Source organism: Diabrotica undecimpunctata, chromosome 1 (genome assembly GCF_040954645.1).
Source record: "Diabrotica undecimpunctata isolate CICGRU chromosome 1, icDiaUnde3, whole genome shotgun sequence".
NCBI lineage: Eukaryota > Metazoa > Arthropoda > Insecta > Coleoptera > Chrysomelidae > Diabrotica > Diabrotica undecimpunctata.
In genome coordinates this window covers 83,505,560-83,518,622 of record NC_092803.1, presented here as the reverse complement: position 1 = coordinate 83,518,622, position 13,063 = coordinate 83,505,560, and the positions used below count along the sequence as shown (strand labels likewise).

At 31.2% G+C, this 13,063-nt stretch overlaps 1 protein-coding gene across 2 annotated transcripts in view; it reads left to right on the top strand.

The window, feature by feature from the left end:
• LOC140450907 (prominin-1-like) overlaps positions 1-13,063 on the top strand; it is a 157,247-nt gene that overhangs the window by 105,642 nt on the left and 38,542 nt on the right. For both annotated transcript variants that reach the window (XM_072544593.1, XM_072544591.1), the window contains exons 9-11: positions 10,100-10,282; positions 12,105-12,248; positions 12,596-12,754. In XM_072544593.1, the coding sequence (XP_072400694.1) occupies positions 10,100-10,282; positions 12,105-12,248; positions 12,596-12,754 (486 nt within the window). The remainder of the gene's footprint in view (positions 1-10,099; positions 10,283-12,104; positions 12,249-12,595; positions 12,755-13,063) is intronic.

Below are 13,063 nucleotides of genomic sequence, written 5' to 3'. Positions count from 1 at the left end.
GAAGGAAGAAAAAGAAGAAGAGTTCGAAAAGAAAGCAGGAAAATAAGATGGAGACCAGAGAAAAACAGGAAATAGAAGGTACAGAAGAATTGTTGGCAACCGACGATAAAACAGAATGGAAGCAGGAAGAAAAAGAAGGTATCATCAGAGAAATGAAAGGAATAGAAACATGGTGCTCGGAATACCAAAGGGAATTAGAGGATAAAAAGAAAACAGAAGAAAAAATGGCACTGATGGACGAGAATCCAGAATTTTGTGAAGAAGTATTATGGACAGTGAACACATGTGAACAAAAGGTGGATGAAAGAAAAATAAATTGTGGAAAAAACATGGAGAAGAAAATAGAGAAGATTTTAGGAAACCATGGAGATTTTGTTAATAAAGTAAATCAAGTGGTTAAAAATTATGAACTTTCTTTTAAGGGAAAATACTTGGAAAAATTTAAAACGAAAATATATCCAATCCCGTATAAAGACAGGCAATATACGGGGTATTTTAACATTCACGACATTTGTCAATATCATAAGTAGATTTTAATAACATAGTGAAATAATTTGATCCTAGAAAACTTTTGTCATTTTTAAAATTTAACAAAGAGTTTTCGGCAGATCAAATGGCGGGGATTTGTTATGATATGTAAAATCGAGAAAAATATTGGTTTGTTTAAAAATATTTCAAAGTTCAAAAACATTAAAATAATTCAGATAAGTAGGATAATATCCAACAAACATTTCGGAGAAGGAAAGTTATTAAATCCTTGGATTTCCTATACTAAACAAAATGTAAGCTATACAGAAATTATTTCTTTGTTATACTTGAGTGACCCGCATAAGTTTAAGTGACAGCCAAAGAATTGAACGGGGTTTTTCAAAATACATTAATGCAGTGATTAAAGACAATAGAAGGGATTATAGAAAGAGGTTTTTGTTAGTTTTTAAGAATTATAGAAAAATATTATTTGTAAATAAGTTTTAGGAAATTTATAATTATAGGTAAAAATTTGTTTGTTATCGAAATGAAAAAATGGGGGAATTGTGACGAGTTTTGATTGGCGGAGATATAAAAAGGTGGGATAAGTATGTAGGAAAAAGTTTAGCGAGATTGAGGAGAGAAAAAAGATAGGCAGTTGGTTTTCCAAATCTGTAAGAGGAACAGTGATTGTTCTCTGGCGGTTCCTGAAATGTAGCAAGCAGTAGTGTTGAATGTTAGTGAGTTTTTGTGGATTTAGTGTATCTGACAGAAGCTGAAGCAGCAAAATATTGTAAGTCATATTTCTCTACTTATATTCCAAGAGTCACTGTTCAGGCCAACGAGAGATTCAGTTTATCGTAAAGAGAAGATATTCCAAGAGTCATTTTTCACTCGGGCCAACGAGAGATTCAGTTTATCGAGAGGAGAAAGGCTATCATAATTTGAATGATTTGTGCTTTTGAAGGAGATCATTAAGGACGATATACTTGCAACAATCTGTGTAAGATTGCTGATTACATAGGGAGCGGTTGAGAGGAGATAATACAGTCTACAAGGAACAAGGATTTGGACCACTCATCATCAGAGAGAGATATTTTTGTTTTCTGCAATTTTTTTTCTTTTATTGATAACACAATTTTTACACGTAATTTAGAAAGGATATAAATATTTTGATTAGGAGAGTTAGAATAGTTTGGGATTTTGAGATTTCAATTAATATTGTTTGTACCATTAATTTTGATTGTTCACGTACGGAGAACATAATTTTGAGAATCCTTATATGAGGTTTGTTTATTGAAAACGTTTGAGTGTGAATTATTTCATTATTTTTATTTCAATATATAGTGTTAGATCATATGTGTTTTTTTATTATTCCGGTATTCTCTGGACCTTACCTTTCACATGTAATAGCATAGATATTGAAGCACGAATTTAACCCTGAGATAAAAGAATTAAAAATTGTGATAAAGTCATAATCATATCATCTAGATAATTTTAATTAATCAAAAAAATTAATTAGCTAATTATTGCTTGGCGCACCAAGACTTTAAATATCACAATAATATATATATATATATATATATATATATATATATATATATATATATATATACTTTGACTCTATTGATGTTTATAGACGTAATCTACTTCAATTAATTAATCAATTAATTAGTTCACTAATTAATTAAAGCAAAACATGAACAAAATATAAATCTCAGGGATGTATGATCCTATCACTAGTTACTTTTGTGGCTTCAAATATTGCTCAGTGGTTTCCTTATAGGGATAGATAAAAGAAAATCAAAATAATACACATATAATAATAGATTTCAACTAGAAATTATAAAAATCGTTTATTTTATCAAAACAGAAATCGATATTCAATATTACAAATTTTATTTATTCTCCTATCTTTATTATTTAATATAAACATATACAAAAAAAAAATCTTATTTCTCTTTGTCTCCAAAATTTTTTAAATCAATAACTGTGAATCTCTCTACTTCTGCTTTACAGAATGTTCTCGATGTTCAATTTTCTTGATATATAAAATGTGGTATTTAATACGAACAAAAATACATTCATATCATAACAGAAAACGACTAACCTTTGCTGATGATTCTACCATGTCTTCACCCCTAACACGTTTCCTTATTTGCTGGTGTTGCGATCAAAGGAAAACTCGTTGACGTTTTCCCAGAATGTCTCTGCTCCTCTGCTAAATTTTGTTCTCCTTTCCTTTTACTGCTTCGTACCATACTCGTTCCGGCTTTCTCCTGATGCAGTCTTTCAACTTTTTGAAGCACTTAACACAATAATGGATATTTTAGACTCAAGGATTTATATCATCTCTCGACTTGACCTATTACTCGTTCCACGATTTGTTTGATGATGCTTGTAACTTTTTAAACACAAACCGACCTTTCCCTTTTTTAGTACACTGCACTCCAAACTGGACTTCTCCTTTCGATCGAACAAAACACACTGCCACACTCTCCCCATTCATTCTTCGACTTCCAAATCATTCCCCCACAATTAATTTTCCATCCAATCAAAACCAACTTTCAATCATGTTGCATTATTTACCCAAAACTACCTCTCTTCTTAATCTAAACAAATTTTCAAATTTACGTATCTTTTGTCTTTATGGAATTCCAAGAAAGAAATAAAATTCCGTATCCTTATTCTATTTTATACAAATAATCAAATTCTTATCTATTTTTAAGAATCTTAATACAAAGGTAGATTTAAACTATCTACTATGTACCGTACGGGATAATGAGTTTCCTACCCGCATATTTCGAAAACTTAATTGTCTTTAATTGTTTACTTGAAATACATTGTTAGTACATTGAAATACTAGACACTACTACACTGATCACTAATAAAAGCCTTACTGGTGCTGGGAATAGAGGACGGTTCATTTATACCGTCGATGGTGACGTGGCTTAGGTGGAGGTTGGCGTGGTAACCAGCGTGGGGATTGGCGAGGAGATTGACGCGGGGGTTGTCGCGAACATTTCTGACAGTAGGATTGTGATTGACGGGTGGAGCGGACAGTATTTTCATTATGAGAGTTGTCTAAGTCGAAGTTAATCGTATGCCGTCATCTTTAGAGCTGAAATTGAGTCTGAATTGCGAACACAAATGGAATATTCATAAATCCTATTTTGGATTCTACGATTTGTTTGGCCTATATAGGGTCGGAGGCAGTCTGCCCAAGGAATTTCATAAGCTCCTATTACTTATTTGGAATAATAGTTTATTTATAATAATATATATATATATAAATATATATATATATATATATTTATATTTATAAATATATATATATATATATATATATATATATATATACATTTGGAAAGTTTTCAACGGGACATAGGGATTTTTAATACAATTACTGAGATCCCCTGATTTGGAATTACCCAGTATAAATTTCAATAAAACGTCGCGATGTTTTATAAATAATATGTTTGTTCCACTGGATTGCTGCTCTTTCGCGATTTGTAGCGTATTCGGCATGCATACGTCGACACTGTTGTATCGTCCACCGATTTTCTGTGTTTTTGTGCGGATAATAATAATTTTTTATTAAAAACAATTTTGGTTGTATTCATTACATATTATTTAAATTGGTTAGTGTATAGTTTATTACATTTATTATTCCAAATATTATTGATAATTTAAAATTTAAAAGGATGTATATGCTATATCGAAATCTACAGATTTTTTCAGAAGGTATCTACCGATTTGGCAACAGTCCCAAGGAACATCACTGTCCGAGCAAATTAAATACATTTGCCCTTTGGTTCTCATTATAACGCCATAAGCTGAAATTAAAGTAGTGTTTCTAACCATAAACCATGTATACAAACGAAGAAAAAGTACAAATTTTAAAATGGTATTTTGGGGGCAACTCATACCGTGACATTATAAATTTATTTACTTGTGCCTATGAAGATAGGCCAATACCGACACAATCAACTATTAGTCGTATTATTAAAAAATTTGAATCGTTTGGTTGTGTGTAAAACTGTCGAAAATGTACGGATATACCACTAGAGAAAATAATCAACGAAGTTCGGCAAAATAGGGAAATTGATGTTTGTAGTGTTGCTGAAACTAGTGATCCTTGTTCAAGCAAAACTATTTCTGAAAAAGTTGACATGAATGATAGGACTGTCAGGAATATTTTGAAACGAAATGGTTACCATTGTTTTAAAGTTTCAACAACTCAAGAGTTATTAGCCGAGGACAATTTCAAACGCATGGAATTTTGTGAACTGATGATGAATAAACAAAATGATAATGAACATTAAAAAAAACATTTTGTTTACCCATGAATCGACATTTTCGTTACATCGGAAACATAATCCTTCTATCGTACGATATTGGTCTCGGCATAATAAGCACTTGAGTTTTCAAGTACGAACACAATATCCCCAAAAACTTAATGTTTGGACAGGTATTTTGGGGGACTATATCGTCGGTCCATTTTTATTGATGGTAATTTAACAGGAAATAAAGATTTAGAATTGTTGCAAAATCAAATTATTGCAGCAGCTCAATTACTTTCTGTCAATTTTGACGATATTTGCTTTCAGCAAGACGGCTGTCCTGCTTACAATACACGAGCAGTTCAAAATTATTTAGAAACAATTTTTGGAAATAAATTAATTTCTTCTCGTGGTACGATCAAGTGGCCTCCCAGATCACCAGACTTATCCCCAAATGATTTTTTTTGGGGATATTTAAAAGCAAGTGTTTATCGACATGGTTTTAAAAGAGCCCGAAATTTAGTGGAATTGAGGGACAAAATGATTCATCTTTGTGGAAGCATAAGACCCGAACTGCTCAGAGATATGAGAGTATCTTTGTACAACAGATTTGGTTTTTGCTCTGCGGAAGGAGGTGGAATATTTGAACCTCTATTACGTTGAATTTTTTTTTAATATTATTATTATGTTATTTTTGGAATTCGTTTTTATTTTAATTTTTAGAAATCTACTTTTTTTTCATGCCATTTTGTCAATAAAATATAACAAATTTTTTTAGGTAAAATAATTTTTTGGCGAATTGACATGTAGGTACCCTACCTGTGTTCCGTTTTTATACTGGCGGCTTGGTGAGATGCGAGATTTTATTGTGCGATGGTCGTTTGCATTTGGTAACATGCGCACGTGCGCAGCAGTCGAAAAATATCGACTAAGGAGGGAGTCCAGTCGAACAAATAAATTAATTATAAAACATCGCGACGGTATATTGAAATTTACACTGGTTAATTGTAAATCAGCTAATCATTGTATTGTTATAAAATTCCTATGTTCCGCAAAATAAATTCGAAATCTGTATATATATATATATATATATATATATATATATATATATATATACAATAAGTAAGTTCAAAAAAATAAATCTTTTGGTCACGAGGATATCGGTCAAAGGAGAAATAATAAAAGGAAATCACAGTTCCATTCCTATATTTGAAGACGTTTCGCTTATTTAATTTACAAGCTTCATCAGTTCAATCTAAAAGAATGCAAAGGTGGTAGGTAAGAATATAAAAAAACATGGAAAATAACTTACGAATGGTGAGTGAAGAAAGTTAAGGTGTAAAACAAACACACCATTCTCTTAGTATCCGTGGTAACAATATTAAAGTTGTAATATTAGCTTAAATGTTCATATGTAGTCGAATTCATGTATAACCATAAGAAAAAGATGACTTTAAAGGTGAAAAAAATGGATAAAAACTACTGCGAAGCACTAGAAAAACCCGTCACATTGTACGTAAAAAAACATATTAACAGTAAAGTGTAGAAATAAAAACAAAATATTTTAAAAAAACACACTGGCACAGTGTGTTTTTATATGTGTATATGTATGTGTATATATATATACACATATCGTCGGTTTTATGTTTTTAAGGTTTTATGTTTCGAGGGTTAGTCATCTAGAGGCAAATACTTTAGTTAATAATAAAATAACTCTTATGGTACACTAACAAAAATGCAATAAAGATGACTTGGTCACTTCCGATGTAAGATAAAATTAACCAATATGACTTGAGCATGTCTAACTTGACATGGTAAAACTAACGTAAGAACCGATAAAAATAAAAAAAATTGTTTGTAGTATAGATGTTTATTGCTTACATACAATAAAATAATCAATATCAATATCGCTATCTGAATCTGATACTGCTGGTTCTGGAACTCTATCAAGCGCCTTATTATTCACAGGCAAAGACTTGTACCAATCATGATATTCAGGCGGAATTATGCTACTTGTTATAAGTTTAAGCAAACTGTTTTTCTTCTTTTCCGTTATTGGTAACAACGATTTATATAATGGCTGTAGATCCATCGCCGTTGCTGTTGGTCTTCCTCTTCCAGCTACCCGAAGCACATGAAACTCGGTCTCTGAAGGTCTGTATTTAAATAAAATACATCCTGGATTAGCCTTTTCATACCTCATGCATTTTATTCTTAGCCATTCAACCTTGTTTCCTTTCTCATCTTTGCTTTTATTTTTAATTAAGGTATTTGCTAGAGCTTTTAAGTCAATGAAATCAGAAAATCTTAATTCTTGAACATTATAGGGACTACAACTTTTATTTTTATTGCGATTAGAACGTGCAAGTCGGAAAATGTTTAAAAGGTCATTGTGTGTAAAGATGCATACATTTTTCTTTGCTTTTTCGATTGCAGAATGCATTGAGTCCACTTCCATGTATGTGTGCCCTTTCTCCAAAAAATTATGTTGGATAACATCAAAATGCATGTGGTGTACAATATACAGAAAGAGAGCAGAAATAAATTGATTTCGGTTCTGTCCACTGCAGCTATCAGAAAAACACTAATTTCTTTTATAGTAGTTGGAATACTTTTTATCCAGCAGAGTAACGCAGTTCCTATTTCACAACTTCCCCTTTGACCATTTAATTCCGTCCAAGAAAAGCAGTGAGCATTATTGAGTTTCGCAGCTTCATAAATAGTCAAATTGTAGGCACATAACTTCCTTGTATAATACATTTGAGAAACGGCCGAAGTTGGAAAATTTAAAACGCTTTGTAGATCAAAAGTTGCACTTATAAAATTAGTATCTGCATTTGCTCTAACCTTGTCATTGGCCTTGAGTTGATTTGCTTCGTCACGTCGCGCAATATGAGCTGTGTAATCTTCATCCGATATTAATTTCTTTTTGTGTTTCTCGCATACTTCACAAAGATCCTTTTTGGGGTGAAAGAAAGATAAATTAAATTCTTTCCCAAATATACGACGATAAGTAATTTCGGAAACGTATGGTTTATTATCTTCTTTGCATTTATTGACGTATAAGTCATACATCTTGGAAATTGATAAACTTGGATCTAGATACTGTTGCTTTGAAGATTTTCTGCAATAATGGGAGTCCATCGCAGGAAAGCTGGCAATATGTTCTCTTACTATTACTATCATGTCTTCAGATGTTTTGTTAGATGGAACATGATGACCTCTGTTATCTGAAATAGCAAACAATCCATGTTCATTTGCTCCCTTCAAAGCTGTATCCACAGGCCCGTGGCTAATGCAAAGAGTTTTAAGAAAGAATACTTTGCACACTTGAATTCTGTGCTCATTCTTCTGGAAATGATATTTCCTAGATGTTTCCTTCTTAGTGCCTGTTTCAGTACGAACCCTTCGATATTTTGGCTTAGTCCACGAAACACAAGATAGAATAAAGTCCTTTTGCCTTTCATACTGTAACTTCCAGAAACTTGCGCATAACTTGTCACGTTCTTCTTCAGAAAAACTGGTTGAACACTGAAATTTACAGTTTTTGCAGTTGACCTTTTTTGGTTTTTTTGGACTTTTTATACCAGTTTTACTTACGTAGGGAATACTTAACGATCTGTTCTGTTTGGCATTATTCTTCTTCCATTTTTCTGGACTAGCTTTTTTCCATCTTGGTTTTTTACTAATACTTCATCCTCACTACTTTCATCTTCAGTGGCAATGTAATTATCATCACTCTCTGTTCCAAATGGTTCTGATTCAGTCTCACTCGTTGTAAATTCAGCATCTACATGCAGTTTGATAGGTATTTGATTTTGATTACCACCCGATGAACTGTTATTGAGGCTAGTAGTTGGATCTGAAATAAAAGAAGTTATCAATAATCTCTAATCATTTCACTCGTATATTATTTATGTAATACCCCTTTGGCATAACTTGAAATATTTTATTAAAAATAAATCATAATCAATCAAATACAATAAAAGTAATATCTAACCTATAACGTAATTTTTGGAACATAATATAAATAATTACATACCTGTAATGTTTACTGCAATTTCATTTGTTAAATTTTCTGCACACAAGGAGGCTATGTACTTCCCCCTGGAACACATTTTTTGAATTTTCTTTGCGTTAGGACAATGATTTTGACACAAAATTAAGTATCCTTGTACGTAACGTCTACTTAAGTTAAATTGATCAGACAAGTTTAATAACAACAACCTACCGAAAAAAGTGACCAAGTCGCCTTGGTCAGTTTTGGCGGTAGCGAAAACCAGTATTATGACTTAAGCATTCTAAGGCATGCCTGAAACTAGGCAACCATATTTATATCACGAGTTGGGCATTTTTTCTGGAAAAGATCTTATAGTTTTAAGTCATTTGGTCAATAAACATCAAAATGAGATTTTTTTGACTTGGTCACTTTTGGCAGTATGCCGACGATATATATATATATATATATATATATATATATATATATATATATATATATATATATACTGTGTATTTCAGCTGTGTTCTTCTCGTCTACTACTTATGTTTTTTTGTTTTTGTCTCAGACTAGTAATTCAATTTGATTTGTTTTGCTTTCTTTGTTCCAACTGTCACTAACATAAGTGATATATATGTATATATATATATATATATATATATATATATATATATATATATATATATATATATATATATATATATTGTTAGTGACAGTTGGAACAAAGAAAGCAAAACAAATCAAATTGAATTACTAGTCTGAGACAAAAACAAAAAAACATAAGTAGTAGACGAAAAGAACATAGCTGAAATATACACTTTGATATATACGATAATAGCAATGGTATTCAAAATAAGAAACGGAGAGTTTATTGGAATATAAAATAAAGTTGAACCGGATGATATAACTAAAGATAAATAGGCAAGCTTGGAGGAAACAGGACCAAACTGGCTAACTCGTTTGTATTAGTTTGTATTATAGAATTATAGATTTATAGAAATAGAAAAAATAGATGAATGAAAAATCAGCATCACACTACCTATTTACACATTCTTCAACAATGTAATTATTTTGATTTATAAAGGTACAACAATAACGTATGCAATTTTCAGATAGAAATATGTGGAGTAATATTATAGAAGAAACCGATAACGCATAAAGAAATTAATTGAGAAATTTGAGAAACAATACATACATCAAAAAATAATTTGTTTAATTTTGTGATAAATATTTTTTTTTATATTTATATTATATAATATATGTAGATAATGATATATTTTTTTATTTATCTCTTATTTCTACTTGGATAGATAATTAAAAACATTGTAGTATATAACCATATATTTTTTAGCTTAACCAAAATATTGTCGATGTTGATTTGGACAACTTAGTAAAGACGTTAAACACTATAGCTGATACTTTAAAAAATGAGCAGCCAGAATTAGCTACTAGTCTTACAGAACAGGCAAAGAAAGTGGAAAACTACAATGAAAAACAACTAAAACCGTTTATCGAAAAAATTAACACAATATTAGTAAGAATGATTTCAGTTATATTTATAATTTACAACTTAATTTATTTAACTTTAAGAAACATCTTTTGTAACTAGATTTATTGGTCCGTAAAATGCACATTCAACATTTTCCAATGCGAGTTATTCTACCTGGAAAGATGACAGAATAATAGAGAGATTGTAGAGTTTAAAGAATTCGTTTGACCTCATGGACATTACAACACTGTGATTTAATGTGGAATATTTTCCCTAGTAGACTAGTTTTTTTCCACTTTCGGACATCTGCCACGATGTGACTTTTCAGTTTACCGCAAATTCCATATTTGACGATACTATCAGTAATCTCATAACTAATAATTGAGGTGTTTTTTCAAGTACTCTTAAAGACATTACTCTATTACTAGTAGTACAATTTTTATATAATTGCACTTGCAATATTGTATTTTCGAAAAATATTGATATAATGTAGTGTTAGGACCATTAATCACTTTTCTCTTTGCCTTTTTTGTTTTCGCTTGACCATTATATTAAGTGAGGAAATCTTTTGTGGTTTTAGCAATTTCATTTGGTCTTAACTCACTATCATACGTGATGAGATTTGGTGAGAGTTCGAAAATCCTCTTCTGCAGTCACAATGTTTATGTCTATTAATATAGTAGTTTTCTGGACATAGAAGAACATCTTACGGACGAGCTTGAATCGTTGTCAACAAACTACATGGAAAATCAGCTGCACCCAAATGCACAAAAAACACAGATTACCCTATTCCATCTCAACAACAGATATGCTACAAAAAACCTTAACGTTCAATGGAATGGAGTCACATTGTTCACTCCCCAAGTACTTTGAAGCGACTTTTGATAGCACATTCAGCTACAAGCAACACATTGAAAAAATACTAAATCTAAGATTTAAGAAATAATGGACTACAAAGACTAATATCATCTAGATGGGGAGCTAACCAAGTATACTACGAATAACAGTGCTAGGACTTTGCTCATCAACAGTAGAATATGCCTGTCCCATTTGGGAGCGATCAAGACGCACTTATAAGATAGACAGTGTAATAAACGAGACATGCCAAGCAGCAAACAGCAAACATCACAAATACTTAAGAAGTACTCCGATCAGGTTCACAACTGGACTAGCAAAGATGGAAAACACTGAATAGACTGCGTACATGTGTTGGAAGATAAAAACAAAATATGGTATCCTGGGGATACATTGGTGGATATGTCAGCTGTGTATGCGGTGTGATCCAATCAATGAAACACCTACTGCAATGTCGTCTCGTAAACTGCGAATGAGAGTGCTGAGATGCAGACTTAATAGAATGCAACGAGGTAGCATTAGTTTATGTTAACCACAGTTAAATGAAATATGAAAGTTTTATTGTTTTAATTCATTTCTCTATGGACTTATTTTATTTATAAAATTTTACTGTGCTATATTTTATTTTAAGTTGATTTAACTTAAACTGTAAGATTTGTTCTGTCATAGTTCGTACGAGAAATAAAAAAATGTTTGTGGATATATTAATTGATCTCGCTGTTTATCAGTGATGGTTTTCTGTAACCGAACAAGGCTGTATGTGGAAAAAAGATTCACTTTTCCAACAGTATAACAGGAATTTTTCCAAGGAGGAAATTCTAACTTTGTTTTAAATTATTGCTTTATTTTATCTACCTGCATATTCCATATGATAGAGAGAATTAAACATGTTGTGAAAGTATATATCCAACAGAAAATATAAATACTTGATAATGACGAGGATGAAACTTTTATACTACTGTAAATGTATTTTATTTTTTTCTTTCTTAAAATTACTTTTATGCTATTTTAGGCTACTACAGATAAACTGCAAAACGATTTGAAAATGGATTCTATGAATTTTCCTGAAGCTATTAAGACATTTATCAATCAGGTAGAGACAGCTCAAGAAAACTTCAAAAACAACAAAGACCAAACAATAGAAATTTTTAAAAAAGTTAGTTTTTTTTAGTAGATTTCACGATTAAATTATTATATTGGGGATAATTAACTCGTTTAATAAATTTTGACTGACTTTTTATACATTATATAAACACAATCTTGATTTATTATTTTCGATTCTTCCTATAGAGTGATATTCAAAGATTTGGTTTGTGTCTGGGCTTTAGCCTACTGATTTTACAGTTAAAGATGCCACAATCACTACACGTGTTTGTAAAGTTAGTACTACACTACTTAATAGTATTTATGTTTTAAAATAAGAACTAAAAAGATTAAAAAAAGACAAATCATGAAGATGACAATATAGACCTAGTCGAAAAATAGAATATATGTAATTTTTAGGCTGCATCCCAATTTGGCAACTTAATAGTAGATCAAATAAATGGATACACAGATAGAATTGCTAGTGCGGTAAAGTATGAGCTGGGTATGTGCGGACCATTGAACGTAGCAATACATGGTGCTCTTACAGCTCTCTGTGACAAAATTACGCTACCTTGGGTGAGTATTCTAACAGTAATTTTTCCTAGTCATTTTTTATATTAAATGATAAAAACAGTTTTTTGTGGATCGGTCCTCGTAGAGAGACAGCTAGGTCGATTTATATCCGCTCCGTAACAAACTCCGAAATACTGGGGAATTACGAGGAAATAAATAGCCAAATTATTATAGCGCGTAAAAAAAGTAAGTTTAAGTAAATAGTAAAAGTAAACGAGCAGCCTTTCCTTAGCAGATTTACCCCCAGCACTTTTCATTACGAAATGTAAAAGTTTTACTTGGTGAGGTTCCATAATACAGACCAGTCTAGGC